Here is an 18,546-nt window from a genome sequence, read left to right on the forward strand (position 1 = left end):
AGGCAGAGTGTGCAAACTGATCACATGCAAGGGTCGGAATGACATTTTCCCATCATGTACAGCATGAAGGGAATGCGATTTTTGGTCCCACCTGATTATGTAATAAGCATTGCACTACTGGCCAAGTGTGTTTAAGGAGTAAGCGTCTCCTTCCTTTGCATCATTAGGTAGCAACCATAGCTTGCATGCAGCATAGCAAAAGCTGGTCTTGTGGCTGAGATGTAGGACTGTGACTCACAAACCCGGATTCAGTTCCTCTCTCTGTGTGATATTGGGTGTTCGCTTAATCTCTCTGTGCCTTAGATTCCAGTGTGCTTGTACGTATCCTTTTCTTCTTCCTCTTGTCTGTATAGCCTGTAAGCTCCTAAGGGCAGGACTGCTTCCCTTACTATGTGTTTATACCATGTCCAGCACAATGGGACCAGGACAGTGTCTAGGCTGGCCTCTAGGCAAGGTAATACAAATAAATACTAATACTAACAGACTTGATGGACTGGTGCAAAGGAGGAAGAGGTGGTCTTGTGATCCAGGTGTGGTACCAGGGGCGCTGGACCAGTTTTTATAGTGGGGGCGCTGAAAGCCATTGAACCAAACTGCAAACCCTGTATATAATGGAAACCGCTTCAAGCCAGGGGGTGCGGAAGCACCTCTAGTTCCAGCACCTATGTCTGGTACTGTCTTGGTGTGTAACTGTGGGCAAGTCCCTCCACTCCTTCGTGCCTGAGTTTCCCCATTGGTAAAGCTGGGATATTCAAACCTATCCCACGTGGTTTGTGGGATAGGTTTGAATATCCCAGAGATTTGTGAAACGCTTTGGGGAGCGTCTGCTGGAAGGCACTCTGCGCCTGCCATTATTACTGTGCCGTGTGTGCTGCCAAAGACCAGAGCTGTGACTCAGCGTCACCTGGACCATTTTAAAGGAAGAAAACCCCATCTCTTGATTTGAAACAGAAAGCTCCCACATGGCTCTCTTCAGGGCTCATCTTACTACACTACTGTAGCTCATATGTACCTGCAACAATGTGTCAGTGTAAAGGGTTCCCTGCAGAGACACAGTGCTAATTGAGTGCCACACAGAGAACGGGACAAGGCCTGCGTGGTAGTAATCCAGCATCAGACCTTGCTGCTGCTGGGGTGTTTTTCTTTTATTTGTTGTAATTTATTCTTGTTAGTGTGACAAGCACTTTATTGTTCCCAGCACTTGTCTGATGCACTCATCTCTCTTCCCTGTTTCTTTCTTTGTTCATTCCCCCCACTCTCGCCTCTCGCAGCAAGACGGGTTCTGGATCTATTCGGAGTACTGTAACAATCACTTGGACGCATGTATGGAGCTGTCCAAGCTGATGAAAGATGGCAGGTACCAGCATTTCTTCGAAGCATGTCGCTTGTTGCAGCAGATGATTGACATTGCCATAGACGGTTTCCTTCTGACACCAGTGCAGAAGATCTGCAAATACCCCTTGCAACTGGCAGAGCTATTGAAGTATACTGCACAGGATCACAGGTAATGAGATGCCTTTTTTTAACTGTACTTGTGTTTTTGATGGCTTTCACTAAACTGAGGACTTTTGATAGCCTATTTCTTTGCATGGCATCTACACACACTAAATAGCAAAGCGTTTTCTCTCTTACTTCTTCTTGCATCCAGCTGTTTCGCTTCATGAAAACTTGTTAAAATTAAGGCAGGGCAGAGGTTCAGCAAACTAGATAGAAAGCCTGCCTGGAGCACTTATTCCCAGTGGAACCAAATTGAACCCCATTGTAGTCAGAGACCTGAAGTACTGATAGGTAGCTGTACTTTTGGATGCTACCTGCTACTCTAGATGAATTATTGATTCATGTACTCGGTTAAGATACATTAGCCAAAAAAGTTTGTTTCCCTCTCCTAACCGTGAACTCATCACAGCTGGGAATGGGAACACCTCTCATGTTTGGATAGAAATGGGCCAGACCAGTAACTTGGATCTGAACTCCCGAAAGTTGGGGGGAAATCAGATCCTGATCTGATTGTCGCAGGTTGTGTCCGTCACTGGTTTTGGAATCTGGGTTTGGATGTGAGAAGCACGCAAAAGTTTGTATGTTTCTCTGAACTAGAGCTGGCCAGGAATTTTCCATCAGAATGATTTTCTGATGAAAAATGCCATTTTCTCAAAATTGAATTTTTCTCTGGGAAAATTGAAATAATGGCTGCCCGCCTGGACGACACTTGTCAGTTTCACTTTCTGCTTGTGCTATGGCTGAGCACCCGGACTCTCTGCTTCCCTGGCTCCCAGCCTCCCCACCTTTGCCCCAGCTCCAGATGCCAGGGAGGCAGAGAGCCCAGGGCATTCAGACACAAACAACAGCCAGATATTTCAGAAACTTCTAAAACGGTTTGATTTGTGATTTGGTTTTGGAAATGGACAAAGGGGTGACAAGAGCAGAGGTTTATGTTTATTTGATCTGCCCTGGTTCACCAACGTCGAATAGATATGAGCTTGAACCAAACCCAGATACAAACATCTTTGTAAAGGTGGACGTTTGAAACCTAATCCCAGACCTGAATCCAAGTTTTCTCCCTTCCTTTATCATGGGGCCAAATCAAAACCCTGAATCTGAACCCGCTGAGCTCTGAGACATTTGAAACCCAGCCCAGGGTCCAAATCTTGTGTCTTATTCTCCTTTCCAGTCCCAAACCATTGTAATGTCACAATGGCATTTGCTGTTTTGTGATGTAAATACAGGCTTCTGACTTAACGTAAGGAGAGGCAGCCTCAGGGAAAAAAGGAATCTGTGATTCCTCTTACATAATTAGTACTAATACCAAAGGGGAGATGTACAGTGTGATTACACTGAGGGTAAATTACATTTTTGGGTTCAACCTAATTTAAAGCATTCCTTTTTCAATGAGGACTCTTAAAATTACTGTGTGATTATATAATCATGGATGTTGTGACGTTCTGAGGGAATCAATGCATTCCTGTGGTTAAGCTACAATTGTCCAAGACCAAGGCCTTGTCTACAATGGGAATTTACAGCACTGCAACTTTCTGGCTCAGGGGTGTGAAAAAACATGGCAGTAGTTATGTCAGTGGGAGAGCGTCTCCTGCCGACAAAGCGCAGTCCACACCTGCCCTTCTGTCGGTGAAACTTATGTTGGTCAGGAGTATGTGTTTTCACACCCTGACGGACAAAAATTTTACTGACAAAAATGCTAGTGTAGACACAGCCTTAATTTCTAAAATATTTAATATCTCTAAAATTTCTAAAATACCTGATACCTAAAATTCTTTGTGCCCACAGGTCATGGGAAAGCGGGATACCGGGAGGAAGCACAGGCAGGAATGTCTGTGAGGGGAGGGCTCCTGCCTCCTACTGAGAATGAGGGGCGATCAGCAGGTTATCTCAAGTGCTTATATACAAATACACAACGCCTTGGAAACAAGCAGGGAGAACTGGAGGTCCTGGTGAAGTCAAGGAATTATGATGTGATTGGAATAACAGAGACTTGGTGGGATAACTCACATGACTGGAGTACTGTCATGGATGGTTATAAACTGTTCAGGAAGGACAGGCAGGGCAGAAAAGGTGGGGGAGTAGCACTGTATGTAAGGGAGCAGTATGACTGCTCAGAGCTCCGGTAGGAAACTGCAGAAAAACCTGAGTGTCTCTGGATTAAGTTTAGAAGTGTGAGCAACAAGAGTGATGTAGTGGTGGGAGTCTGCTATAGACCACCGGACCAGGGGGATGAGGTGGATGAGGCTTTCTTCCGGCAGCTCGCAGAAGCTACTAGATCGCACGCCCTGGTTCTCATGGGTGACTTTAATTTTCCTGATATCTGCTGGGAGAGCAATACAGTGGTGCATAGACAATCCAGAAAGTTTTTGGAAAGAGTAGGGGACAATTTCCTGGTGCAAGTGCTAGAGGAGCCAACTAGGGGGGGAGCTTTTCTTGACCTGCTGCTCACAAATCAGGAAGAATTAGTGGGGGAAGCAAAAGTGGATGGGAATCTGGGAGGCAGTGACCATGAGTTTGTTGAGTTCAGGATCCTGACACAGGGAAGAAAGGTAAGCAGCAGGATACGGACCCTGGACTTCAGGAAAGCAGATTTCGACTCCCTCAGGGAACAGATGGGTAGGATCCCCTGGGGGACTAACATGAAGGGGAAAGGAGTCCAGGAGAGCTGGCTGTATTTCAAGGAATCCCTGTTGAGGTTACAGGGACAAACCATCCCGATGTGTCGGAAGAATAATAAATATGGCATGCGACCAGCTTGGCTTAACGGTGAAATCCTAGCGGATCTTAAAACATAAAAAAGAAGTTTACAAGAAGTGGAAGGTTGGACATATGACCAGAGAAGAGTATAAAAATATTGCTCGGGCATGTAGGAATGAAATCAGGAGGGCCAAATCACACCTGGTGCTGCAGCTAGCGAGAGATGTCAAGAGTAACAAGAAGGGTTTCTTCAGATATGTCGGCAAGAAGAAGAAAGCCAAGGAAAGTGTGGGCCCCTTAATGAATGAGGGAGGCAACCTAGTGACAGAGGATGTGGAAAAAGCTAATGTACTCAATGCTTTTTTTGCCTCTGTCTTCACAAACAAGGTCAGCTCTCAGACTGCTGCGCTGGGCATCACAACATGGGGAATAGATGGCCAGCCCTCTGTGGAGAAAGAGGTGGTTAGGGACTATTTAGAAAAGCTGGAGGTGCACAAGTCCATGGGGCCGGACGAGTTGCATCAGAGAGTGCTAAAGGAATTGGCGGCTGTGATTGCAGAGCCATTGGCCATTATCTTTGAAAACTCGTGGCGAACGGGGGAAGGCCCGGATGACTGGGAAAAGGCTAATGTAGTGCCAATCTTTAAAAAAGGGAAGAAGGAGGATCCTGGGAACTACAGGCCAGTCAGCCTCACCTCAGTCCCTGGAAAAATCATGGAGCAGGTCCTCAAAGAATCAATCCTGAAGCACTTACATGAGAGGAAAGTGATCAGGAACAGTCAGCATGGATTCACCAAGGGAAGGTCATGCCTGACTAATCTAATCGCCTTCTGTGATGAGATTACTGGTTCTGTGGATGAAGGGAAAGCAGTGGATGTATTGTTTCTTGACTTTAGCAAAGCTTTTGACACGGTCTCCCATAGTATTCTTGTCAGCAAGTTAAAGAAGTATGGGCTGGATGAATGCACCATAAGGTGGATAGAAAGTTGGCTAGATTGTCGGGCTCAATGGGTAGTGATCAATGGCTCCATATCTTAGTTGGTAACCGGTATCAAGTGGAGTGCCCGAAGGGTCGGTCCTGGGGCTGGTTTTGTTCAATATCTTCATAAATGATCCGGAGGATGGTGTGGATTGCACTCTCAGCAAATTTGAGGATGATACTAAACTGGGAGGAGTGGTAGATATGCTGGAGGGCAGGGATAGGATACAGAGGGACCTAGACAAATTGGAGGATTGGGCCAAAAGAAATCTGATGAGGTTCAATAAGGATAAGTGCAGGGTCCTGCCCTTAGGACGGAAGAACCCAATGCACAGCTACAGACTAGGGACCGAATGGCTAGGCAGCAGTTCTGCGGAAAAGGACCTGGGGTGACAGTGGACGAGAAGCTGGATATGAGTCAGCAGTGTGCCCTTGTTGCCAAGAAGGCCAATGGCATTTTGGGATGTATAAGTAGGGGCATAGCGAGCAGATCGAGGGACGTGATCGTCCCCCTCTATTCGACATTGGTGAGGCCTCATCTGGAGTACTGTGTCCAGTTTTGGGCCCCACACTACAAGAAGGATGTGGATAAATTGGAGAGAGTCCAGCGAAGGGCAACAAAAATGATTAGGGGTCTGGAACACATGACTTATGAGGAGAGGCTGAGGGAACTGGGATTGTTTAGTCTGCAGAAGAGAAGAATGAGGGGGGATTTGATAGCTGCTTTCAACTACCTGAGAGGTGGTTCCAGAGAGGATGGTTCTAGACTATTCTCAGTGGTAGAAGAGGACAGGACAAGGAGTAATGGTCTCAAGTTGCAGTGGGGGAGGTTTAGGTTGGATATTAGGAAAAACTTTTTTACTAGGAGGGTGGTGAAACACTGGAATGCGTTACCTAGGGAGGTGGTAGAATCTCCTTCCTTAGAAGTTTTTAAGGTCAGGCTTGACAAAGCCCTGGCTGGGATGATTTAAATGGGGATTGGTCCTGCTTTGAGCAGGGGGTTGGACTAGATGACCTCCTGAGGTCCCTTCCAACCCTCATATTCTATGATTCTATGATTCTATTTTGTTAGATATCTTAAAGCTATTATCTATACCCCAATGTGTTTAATCCCAATTTGATTTTGGGAGCAAAACTGAAGGAACAAAATTATCTGGTGGATTGCTGCTCATCATGGGCCAGATTGTGAGTCTCTTCTTCTGAGTAGGACTTTACTACGCAAGAAGTAATGGGACTAAGAAAGATATTACTCGGAGTGAGCAAGAGGTTAATAGTCTGGTCCCATGTAAGGAAGGATTTTTGTATCATTTGTCAGTGGATACTATTAGATTTTTTCCTCTCTGGTTAGCTGAAATCATTCTCTTATTGTATTGCTGTAGATCTACTATATATAGGTCCAGGACAATGGGCCTGCATCCAAATTCCTGATCATTCCAGCCCAAGTTATCACATGACATTTTGGCAAGAGCCCACACTTGCATTCTCACTGAGCATTGAAAGGAAGTCATTGCATCCCAAATATAACTGATGAGCAATTTATCAGCCTTAATTTTATTTTGAATGCTATCCTAATATTAATCCACCCGCCAAATGCTTTCTTCTGCCATTTCTCTTCTAGGTTCTTTGTCAGCTCAACCGCAGACATGGGCTCAGAGCCCAGAAAGTTCAGTCAGTGATTCTTGCTTCATTAATGTACGAAAGGAAAAATGTACCTGCTGTTTCCTCTTCAAATGGAACATTAGAATTAGTGAATTAGCGTTACCAGTATAAAGCCCAGCTTCATTGGCACTAACCCACTCCACGTGGAGGCAGGCTTGGGGGTGTTTTAAAATCTTGGCTCTGTTCAATTGTTCATTGTCTATGGGCCAATTCATCTGAATTTTTCACAAAGGCACATCTGTTCATCGTCCCAAGATTGAAACCAGTTTCATATTCATTAAATATCTGAAGGTCATAAGTGCAACATTGCCTCGTGAGCAACTGGCATTGTAGGGCCACTGTCCAGGGATTTCATCAGATTCCTTGATTCGGAGTTTCAGTGCAAATAAGATTTGGGGTAAGAAGTTAGTGTGGAATCAAAGGCAATCAGAGTTTTCCCTGGATGCTTGGCATTAGGAGTAGTTTTCATAGTTTTTATAGAAGTGTAACTTCTTTCCATTGCTATGCAGGTATTAACTAGGGCCTGACCCTTCAGGTGTGTCTATTGTGGGTTCATCAGGTATGCTGTCCACTCCATTTAAGAAGTTAATTTCTACGCTATGGGATATCATGCTGTTGTGAGACAAGTCCCAAATGTCCCCTCCTGCAGATCAGAGCCAGAGTTAAGTGTATATTGGGTTAAGGGGGAGCTGTTCTAATCTTTGAACTGAAATTAGCCACCCTTACACTCACTCAGGCCACTTGCATGCGTACAACTACCTGAAGTGTAGACTTGATCCTATTTGCATAAGCCACACCCCTGAATTGTGCTGCCATTTTATCAGGGTATCCCTAGTACACACACACACACACACACACACACACACACACACACACACACACACACACACACACACACACACACACGCCCTTAAGGGCATTGGCTCAACAGACTTTTCACTGTCCACCACACACACATTCCCCTCCCTGAAGGTGTCTTCTCCAGCCATCATCCTTAATTTATAGTCCAAGAGCCAATTCCTGGAGTTCTTTACTCACTATTTACTCAGTGATTGGAAAGTTTTGGAACAGTAGGAGTTCTTTTTCATTCAGTGAGGGTTTTGCCTAAGGACCAAGTAGAAACTGTGTAAGGATATCAAGACCTGAAATAATGTTAAAATAATAAATATATTTTATTATGAAAACTATAAAAATATGCTGTTTATTTTATTTTAATATTTCCCCAATTATATCCCATTTGTGACACTTACTGAGTTTCTGGATCTAAAATCATGGTACAGGAAGGAAGCTCTGAAATACACAGAGAAGTGGATTGGCTGTTTTCAGTATTCATAGCTCTAAACTTACATGTCCCCAAATGTTGGAAAATAGTCCTCAACAAAGATTTCAAGTGCAGGATATTACAAAATTAGCAGAGGAGTTGACTCAAAATGATATGCTATTTCTTTGACATAATGAGCAGTCGGATAATACCAGATGCGTGTGGGAATCTGAAGTCAACTTGGGTCTATAATGAGCAACTCCATTCCTGAGAGGTATTTTCTGTATATTCCGAGGAATCAGTCTATAAAGATCTACTAGAATACAAATGGTTAATCTCCTGTTCTAAATGTCACTGACAGAATCCTGAGCAGTAACCAGTAGAGGCATTTCCTCAGCAGCTGCGAGAGATCTCCATTTTTCTCATTAGTTAGAAGTCAATATCAACCCTTAAGTTAATCATAAATTATGGCAACATTATATCAGCTGTCCTAGTCTGTCTTCCCAATAGAAATGAACATTAAGGTCTCCTGGAATGGAAAATGAGGCACAAGGTGGAAATCAATAGCATTGATTTCAGCATCACTTTTTGAAAGGACTGATCATCATCCTTGCTGCCCCAACAGGAGGCTGTTTTCGGTCTGTTATTACACTCACGCACGTATCCAGGAAGCAAAAAGAATTGCGTTGATTTGCTCACATAGCACATGAGATATCCACAGTGAGAGTGAATTCCATGAGACAAATGCTATGTGACACCCACCCAACCCCCTAGGTTTGAAAGCCCAAGTTCTAGCCTGAGCTGCAACCTGAACTCTGGCCTGAGTCTCTCCAAGATGCAGTGTAGAAATACTGGCCTTGCTGGCCAGAAAGGGTATTTCTATCACAGCTGAACTGAGTGGGCTCCAGCCTTATGTCTTAAGGGTTGTAAGATCATGTTGTGACATGTGTATTCTTTGCTGGCCAGGGCAGTTGCCTCTGTATTCAAACCTGAAATAGTGTGTTATAGACTGATGTTTTATAGTGATACATGTTTCTTCTGGGGACCTATGGAACACCTCATTCCTTCCATTATTCAAAGACAAGCATAGGCAGATACTGGGGCCAGAGAAGCCCTGAAGCCAACCCTTGCAAAAACAAGCTCTGGAAGGAGATTGTTACAATCCAGAAATACTTTGCCCTGACTTTGCTTCTGCCGGAAACACTGGTATGATAAGGGAGGCATGAGCAAGTCTGATTTGGGACTATAAAATGTGTGTGTCTTTATCTACAAATGTAGGTGGTAGATAGATGTACATGCACACATAGAGAGGGAATTGCTCACATACATAATATGACTATGACACTGGCCGGTTCTGTCCCAGATAACTTGAGAATCACACATCCAGAAGATCGTTCTGGGCATCATTTACATTTATTATAAATCATTGTAATAAGGAAACTAATTTTATAAACGAACAGTAACATTCAAATATTTTCCAACTTTCCTTTTAATGGAACAACCCAAGGCTCCCCAGTATGAGGTCTCCCATCATCTGCCTGCAGAGTAACGGGGTTAGGAATGTTCAGACAGCCCCGGAACGTGGCTGACCATCCTAACACATTTTTAAGGAGCAAGATCCACAGCTGCTGTAGTTCAGTGTAGCTCCACGTAAGTCAATGAAGTTACACGGATGTACAGCAGCTGAGGAGTTGGCCCATTAATTTTATTAGAGTTTCACAGTCTCAGTTTGAAACAAGTTAATGTTTTTTGGAGGGGGAGAGGCGGGAGGGGTTGACAAGCCAAAAAGCAACCAGCAGAGGAGGAGACGTATGAAGAATAACAACAAGGAGCAAATTGCTGTTAGTCCCCTGTTCTAACAGGTGCGGCAATATGCTGTTAATAAATGCTGTTAATAATGATGAACCCTTGTACATTTCCATTGTGTGTCAGGTGTAACTCCATGGGCTCCCTTTTGTGTTTTCTAGTGACTACAGGTACGTGGCTGCTGCACTCGCAGTCATGAGGAATGTGACTCAGCAGATCAATGAGCGGAAACGGAGACTGGAGAACATTGACAAGATAGCTCAGTGGCAGGCCTCAGTCCTGGATTGGGAGGTACAGTATGCATTGGGCAGTGATGGGCTCCAGTAGATTCCAGTACAAGAGGCAGAGGTGAATTGATTCATATCAGGCTTGGGCTGCAACTAACACAGAGATGCCATGTTTAGGTGCTAGTGGCTAGTAAATGAGCCTCAAGCCTTTTGTACAGGACAGGTATGTTTGGGAGTAAATTGCAGGGCACTGGGTTAACTTGGGTTAAACAGAGGGGCAGAAGGATGCATTTCGTCTTTATGAGACTGTCTGCACAGCTGCTGGGAGGTGTTACTCCCAGCTGAGATAGATATACATGCACAAGCTCTGCTCAAGCTATTACCCTAAAAATAGCAGTGTGGCAGTAGTGATTCAGGGTAGCCGCCCCAATACAATCCTGTCCACCCCTTGCATATGTAGTCAAGCAGCCAGCCCAAGCCACCACCCATGCTGCTGTGGCCATACTTCTATTTTTAAGTGTTATCTTGAGCAGAGTTAGTGCATATACATCCACCTGAGCTGGAAACTACACCTCCAGCTGCTCTGTAGACATACCTTATGAGAGAAGAGAGCCTGTTCACACATATTTGAGGGAGGGGCCTAAATTGATTTAGTGAAGGAACCTTCATGGTTGCTCCAAAGGAAATCTAGGGCCTGGTTCTGATCTCATTTTTACTGGTGTAAATCTGGAGTTAGTCCACTCACATCAATGGAGTTACGCTGGTGTAAGTGCATCACCAGATCTTGCAGGTTACTGTGGTTTGCTACATGCTCATCTGGGAGTTTTTGAATATCCTTTGTTTTTTCCCATTGTTTTATCATCAGAATCTCTGCTTGTAGTTTGTAGATGGGATTGTTGATCTAGGCCAAAGCTGACCACTTTTGTAAATCCTACCCCATATGGAATCATTAAGACACAATTTTAGCAAGAGGACTCTCACATTGATACAATCAGACCTGGATTCTCTTCTCTCTTACACCAGTTTAGATTAGGAGAAATGCCTTTGAAATCAATGGAATTATGCTGGGATAAACTGGTGGAAGGGAGAGAACTCCATCCTTTAATAGTTTTTCCAGACAAAACCTAGGAGGATCAGGGGGAGAGAGGGAGAAATTTAGGGCCAACTCCTACACTCAGTTTCACTAGTGCCTCCCCATTGACTTTGCTGGGGTTGCGCTGGTGCAGATGAGGGCAGGATTAGGCCATAACTTGGTAGGTAAAGAGTATAAGTGGAAGTGATACTATTATGGTTGGTTCTTAAGTTTTGACTAGCAGTTAAAGCAGAGGATGCAGATGATTTGCTTCATGGCTTTATTGATTGATTCATTGTTATTTATTTTTTAAAAAAATCTCTGATATTGACACGCAGGCTTGTTATTGCATTTGAAGACTGTTATCAGGGGAGAGAGTACAAGGTCACCAGATGCGTCTTCAGCCGTAAATCCATTATATGTGATGAGTTAGTGACTCATGTATAAGAAATGCCAAGATCGTAATTGTAAATAAACCTGGATTAAGAACATATCAGTTTCAAGACACTTAATGTTCATGTGTGAATGGAAAGCCAAGGTGACCTGCACCTAGGAATGATGGAATAACAGTTTCCATTCCACCACCATCACCATGGCTGATAAATTCATTCTTACTTAGCCACAACCATCATCTCCTCAGCCCCTGCCCCAACAATTGATCCGAGTACTCTAATGGCAGATATGCCTGCCAGTCAAAGGAGATGGTGCTTTCTGAGAGGTAATTGCAGTCTTGTAGATAGGGCATTGGACAGTAAATCAGGAGACCTGAATTCTATTGCTGGCTCTACCATTGACCTGCTGTTTGTGGAAGATCCAGGTTTGAATCCCTACTCTGCCTGGATTAAATCAGGGATTTATACTCTGGTCTCCCACCTTTCAGGGGAGCACCCTAATCCCTGGGCTATACAGTCATTCTCATGCACTCTTTCCCAATGATTATTTAAGTATTTCATATAAAGTGGAACAGCATCAACAGGAGAGAATGAGACCCACCTTAGAATACCCAATAGTGTAGTGGTTAGGGCACTTGCGGGGAGGGTAGAAGGGAGGCATTGCCACCATCTCCTCCTCCATTTTTCATGAGAAAGGGCTGACCTGGCTTAGGTGCCTAACTCCAAGAGAGGTTTCAAAACTGAGAGTCATGGGTGGAGATCGGCACCTCACTCCAGTGTAGAGTTAAGCACCCAACTCCCCTTGAGCGGCAGGGATTAGGCCCCAAACCTCTCCTTGACATTTCCTACTGGCTAGCTTAGACATCCCCCGACTCAGTGTGCTAGCTTCTGTGAGTCCCTTTTCTAGGGGCCTAATTCTTTCCGTGCACTGGTGGGAAGCCTGTCGCCTAACTCGGGGCTGTGAATGCTACGAGGCAGAAAGGCATTTAAAATATAAGCATTACAGTGCTGATCGTTGCAATGCCTCAAGTCCCCGATGTGAGTCTAGATCTTAGTTACGTCAGTATTCATATACTCCTAGGACTCACAAAGGGAGGGTATATTGGGAATATAGGCATGCTGCTGATCCTAAAATAAGAAACATTCAGGGCCCAATTCACAGCTGATTTAAGTATATGCAGTTCAGTGGAAGTCAATGGAGTTGTGTCTGCGTATGTCAGCAGTGAATTTAGCCCTCAGGATTCTCCAGCTGATCCAGTGTTGAAGGTTAACTTTAGAGTCAACATTTGAAAAATGTAAATGCCCCTTGGTTGAACGGGGCCTGATTTTTCATCAGATGGTTCACCCAAGCCCTACTTAGCCTTTCTCTTCAGCTTTAGCTCAGTGCTCCTACAACACTGCCTGGCGTGTGCTGTATGTGCAATGATAATGATTGAAATTGGGAAGGAATTCTGAGAAGATGGCTCTGCTTTGCTGATAACAGCTGATAGCCATGCTCTAGCGTCCAGCACATGATGTCCTAGAAATTGGTGTCAATGGGAGCTTTACCTGACTAAGGACTGTGGGGCCAGATTCTGATCTCGCCTACTGTAGTGTAAATCAGGAGCAATTCCAATCACTTTAATGAGGTTTAACTCCAGATATATGCTGGTATAGCTGACACGAATCTAGCCTTGATTGCGGACCTCTGGCTCTGACTATAACAGAATAGCACCTGATTTCTGAATTCCAAAAATATAAATAAACCTAAAAAATGCTGTCCCTGCCTACACTAAATTCTCTCGTGCTTTGTCCAGTTAAATTATTAATGACTAAGAATATTGGACTTCCACCACTTCCCTTGGGAGACTGATTCACAGTCCGATAGTTCAGCGGTTCTGAACCGGGGTCCACGAGCCCTTTCAGGGGGTCTGCCAGGCCCCCTGGCTGAAACCCGGTGCCCCGAGCCCCGGTGCTGAAGCCGGGAGCGGCGTGGGGCTGAAGGCCCCCACCTCACCCCCGAAGCCAAGAGCGGCGCGGGACTGATACCGGTGTGGCAGAGCAGTTTGTGCCACTACACTGGCAGCTCCCTCAACCCTCCGAAGCCAGGAGTGGCATAGGGTTGAAACCGGCAAACCTCCCCTCATCCCCAAGCCATGAGCAGCAGGGGGCTGAAGCTGGGAGCCCCAGCACACACCCCTCTCCCGCTGAAGCTGGGAACCGCACTGGGAGTGGCTCATACACAGCCCCTAGCTACTCCCCCAGCCCATACACTGCCCCTAGCGACCCCCTGCCTGCACCCTGAGCTACCCCCATTCCCACACACAGCTCTTAGCTACCCCCTGCCCGCACGCAGCCCCTAGCTATCCCCTCCCTGCACCCTGAGCTACCCCCCTGCCCACACACAGCCCCTAGCCACTCCTTCCCTGCACCTTGAGCTACACCCCTCACTCCACACAGCCTCTAGCTACCCCCTCCGTGCACCCTGAGCTACACCCCTCACTCCACACAGCCTCTAGCTACCCCCTCCCTGCACCATGAGCGTTTTTTAAAACTTTTTGAACTGAGCTCCCCCCTTTGAGTTACATTTTTTGGTTGTGTCCCCCCCACAGCCCAGGCAGGCTGGGTGGCTCCTGAGTGAGGCAGGGGGGTGGCTCTGGATCCTGCTGTGCGGAAATGGCTCGAGCCCCACCAGCCCTTTCCACCCCAAAATAGAAGTAAAACTATGCCTATTCCCAAGGGCCAGCCCCGGCCAGGAGCCCCGAGGTCCATTTCCCCTCCCCGCACTGGGCCCTGGAGTTTTTAGAGCATTTGAGGGGGGCCTCAGCAAGAAAAAGGTTGAGAACCCTTGCGATAGCTCTCAGAGTTATGAAATGTTTCCTGATGTTCGACTTACATTTCCCTTTGCTCAGTGTCGTCCCTTTCCTTGTCGTTAAATACCCTCAGACCCAGCTGGTGACATTCCGAAGTGGGTAGGCAAAACTGACATGAAAAAGTTTCTTGGAGCCAGTTCACAGCAACCATCTGGCTCTGACTCTGGATCCTCGATAAGTTTATGGAGGAGATGGTATGATGGGATAACATGGTTTTGGTAATTAAATATTCATGGTAAATAGGCCCAATGGCCTGTGATGGGTTTTTAGATGGGGTAAGATCCAAGTTACCCGGGAAAGAATTTTCTGTAGTATCTGGCTGATGAATCTTGCCCATATGCTCAGGGTTTAGCTGATCGCCATATTTGGGGTCGGGAAGGAATTTTCCTCCAGGGCAGATTGGAAGGCCCTGGAGGTTTTTCGCCTTCCTCTGTAGCATGGGGCACGGGTCACTTGCTGGAGGATTCTCTGCTCCTTGAGGTCTTCAAACTACAATTTGGGGACTTCAATAGCACAGATATAGGTGTGAGGTCTTTTTTAGGAGTGGTGGGTGAAATTCTGTGGCCTGCGTTGTGCGGGAGGTCGGACTAGATGATCATAATGGTCCCTTCTGACCTAAATATCTATGAATCTATGAATCTATGAATCTATGACTCGCAACGGGCCAGGCAAGTCCCATCCTGAGCAGCTGTCAGCTCCTTGGCCACCTCTTGTACTCACGCCCTTTTGTAATGTACTCCTGGAGTTCTGTGGCCAGTGGGTAATGTAGTGAAGAGATCATTCCCACAAGGTTAGGACTAGTTCCATCATTTACAGAGACTCAATTAAGGTAGTTTGGGGGAAGGCTAGACCATTGGTTCAGATACTAGCCTGGGACACAGGAGGCATGTGTTCCCTTTCTTGCTCTGCCACAGACTTCCTGTGTGACCTTGGGCATGTCAGTTAGTCTCCATATGCCACATGAAAAGCATACATTACAATGAGGCTGGGCAGAACTTAATTTTTATTTTTTTTTTTATAATTTTGACTGATAACGATGTTTATTTTTAAACATTTTTTTTCAGTTTTTACTGATTTAAATGTTCACAGGGGCGGGAAACTATGAGGAGGATCAGACAACAGGGACGATCAGACAACGATTATTCAATGACAGTACACACTGAGATTCAAAAAGTTAAAGCTTTCTAACGGCTAAAACACAAACTGTCAGCATCGCATGCCAAAATATACAAAGTCAATATCCTCATATCAAACACTAGTTCTCAAGCAGCATTTTTCTTACTTTGCCTATCTGTACATTTAGATTATTATTAATGGAAATACCTTGTCATTGGTTCATGTGTGTACGGTGACACTGACATTTACCAGCGCTTACTGTTAAAAAAAAAATCTAATCCTGCCAAGTCTAATTACGACCGTGAGGGGCTCACATCCTACAGTAATGGGAAACATATAGGTGCTAATATAGACTTGCACTGTTATATTCTGATATAAATGTATACTCTCAGAGTTTCTTTTAAATTTATCTCTGTAACCAGATTGAAACAAGATTTAATAGTGGTCCCAGTTTCACTGGTAACCACAAGAACACAGAGTTTTGGGCTTTCTCTGCTGCTTCTGTGGCAGCAGTTCAATAAAACTCTGTCCTCCCTTGTAACGTGGGCGCTTGTGAAAGGCAGTGTGTCAGAACTCCACCTGGCCATTAGAATCCTCCACTGGTACAGGCTCCAGGAAAGACCTTAAGCCAGAGGCAGAACGCTTGGCACAAGAGGAAATCTAGCTCATCGGTCTAAAAGAAGCTTGAATTGTCATTGCCCATTCCATAAACAAAGGACTTCATCCTCTATAGACACTGCTGCTACTCTGAGCCCAGTAGAATCCTAGACATTTGCACCGTGTATTTACTGGGTGTCAGTGTAGCAGTTTCCAAGAGGCTTAGATTTACAGAAAGGAAAACAAGAATAAGAAAAATATAACTGACAATTGCATCCTTTTACATGTTCTTCAGTTCTTGTTCCAGATGGATCCTGTAATGGAAGATTCATTGCCCTTAACTATGTAATATACAATAGTTGGCTTCAGCTTGATGCTGCATTATGGAACCCAAAGACTGGCATACAGAAATGATGCGTGCAACGAACGCACTGTTTTCAAACCTAGAACAGTTTGAGGAGAAAACCTCCTGGGAAAAATCAAATCTGGGACTGAAACAGGTTTTTTTTCCCCCTCAGCGACAGAAGGCATCAAAAGTGAGCCTGATGAAAAGGATGACATTTTGCTTGCTTTTCTTTTGCTGATCTTTCCACCGCCTAGAGCGCAAATCAGATTATCAGTCCCTAATTAGAGCACAGCAGTGTCAATCAGAAAAGGCCCTGCTCACTGAAAGGCGATTCTCTGCCTGGCAATAATAGCATGGACTTGTATCAGGAGGTGGGCTGGGGACGGGGAGGGGATGAATGATTTTCAGAAGCTAAGCATCTTTCCCCAGCCTTTGGTAATGTTTACTCAGAGGTCCTCTTGGTCATGTGGGGGACAATGTCCTTCTGTCCACGCTAAAGGGTTCTTCCCTGGAATGCTGGTGTTCTCAACTCTTGTTTCTTCTTTGGTCATTATTTGAAGCCCTTCCACCCTCCCTCCCCTCGGCTTTCCTCCACTTCCTAGTTATGTAAAGCCATGCTCACCTATGGCATAGCTGGGAAGCTGATGATTGACAACTTTCATCAGTCACCCAGGCATAGACCCTCCCCTGCAGCCCTTGGAACTGGCCCTCCGGACCTTGTGTGTCACTTCTGTGATGCTTGCAGCCTACAGGGAGTATGAAGCACAGTCTCAGCCTTCAACTGGTTGACCTTCTGGTCTATCCTACTGCACGCTAAGTGCTCAGGCCCTGCCCTTGACGGCTTGAAGGAGAAATGAGAATTTGGCTTCCTTTTTTCTACACTTAACTTGGAGCAGGACATATACCTCTCCATAGGCTGTGTATGGGACTTAGAGTGTGCGCACACACACACACACACACACACACGCACACACACTCACACACCCATAGCTATAGGCTGTGTAGTTGTGGATCAGATCCAGGCTCTGTATTAGTCTTTGTGTAGCCATTACATTGCGGTTAATGTATAAAAGTCTCTGGTTGGTTTGGGGGAGGAGAAGGGATGCATTATCACAGTTGCTCGGCCACACATATTAGAAACTGAGTTTCACCCCTAACAAGGGCCAAATTTTCAGAAAATTCAGTCAAAATTTGAATGCACGGTTGCCATGATAAAATACCTCTACTTGCCACCAGAATTGCCTAGAATTACCACCATAAAACACACCAATGGAAGTTGCATACACAGCTGCCGAGATAAATTATGTGCATGCAGTTTTGTGCGCACAGGTCTACCAATGTGTCCCTGAGTGATTTCAGACCTCCTCCCCTTTGAGTCAGTCGATTTGTTGGGCCAGATCCTCAGGTGCTGTGAACTGGGCTAGCTGCACTGAAGTCAGTGGAGTTATACCAGTTCACAGCTGCTGAGGTTCTACCCTCATTGTTTTCAGCAGTTTTTCTCAGTCTATGAGGCTGGCTACGTAAGAGAGGTAGGCTCATGGCTGCTTACGGAAAAGGAGAAGAAAGTGAATATTCTTTTTGGGCTTTGCTTTGGACTAAAGGAAACCATGTACCAGCGTTGACTGTTCAGTGCTGAATACTAAATGGTCACAAGAGAGTTCCTCCCTGGTGGACGTGAGCTGGCTGCCTCCGTCCACATGACTAGACTACACAGTCCCTTAGAGCCTCAGCATCCCACCTTAATTCTGTTGGGAGAGACCCACGTACCTTTGGGGTATGTCTACAAAGCAACTGGGAGCAGGCTTCCCAACGTGGGTAGACAGACACATGCTAGCTCGAGTAGAGCTAGCGTGTTAAAAATAGCAGTGTGGCAAGACACCTGAGTACAAACCCACCCATTTCCCTGGGCATGCACTCAGGTGGCTAGTCCGAGCCGCTGCCTGTGACACCATAGCCATACGTATATTTTTAGCACGCTAGGTCAAGCACACTCCCAGCTGTTGTGTAGACATACCCTTGCTGTGCTTACAGGAGGAATGCTAGGA

The 18,546-nt window shown here is 45.5% G+C and overlaps 1 protein-coding gene across 14 annotated transcripts in view; it reads left to right on the forward strand.

Moving 5' to 3' along the window:
* ARHGEF9 (Cdc42 guanine nucleotide exchange factor 9) overlaps positions 1–18,546 on the forward strand; it is a 308,240-nt gene that overhangs the window by 252,459 nt on the left and 37,235 nt on the right. For all 14 annotated transcript variants that reach the window (XM_073361042.2, XM_073361041.2, XM_073361040.2 and 11 more), the window contains 2 exons: positions 1,272–1,504; positions 10,061–10,190. In XM_073361042.2, coding sequence (XP_073217143.1) covers positions 1,272–1,504; positions 10,061–10,190 — 363 coding nt within the window. The remainder of the gene's footprint in view (positions 1–1,271; positions 1,505–10,060; positions 10,191–18,546) is intronic.

The sequence above is a fragment of the Lepidochelys kempii genome, chromosome 9 (genome assembly GCF_965140285.1).
Source record: "Lepidochelys kempii isolate rLepKem1 chromosome 9, rLepKem1.hap1, whole genome shotgun sequence".
Classification (NCBI taxonomy): Eukaryota; Metazoa; Chordata; order Testudines; family Cheloniidae; genus Lepidochelys; species Lepidochelys kempii.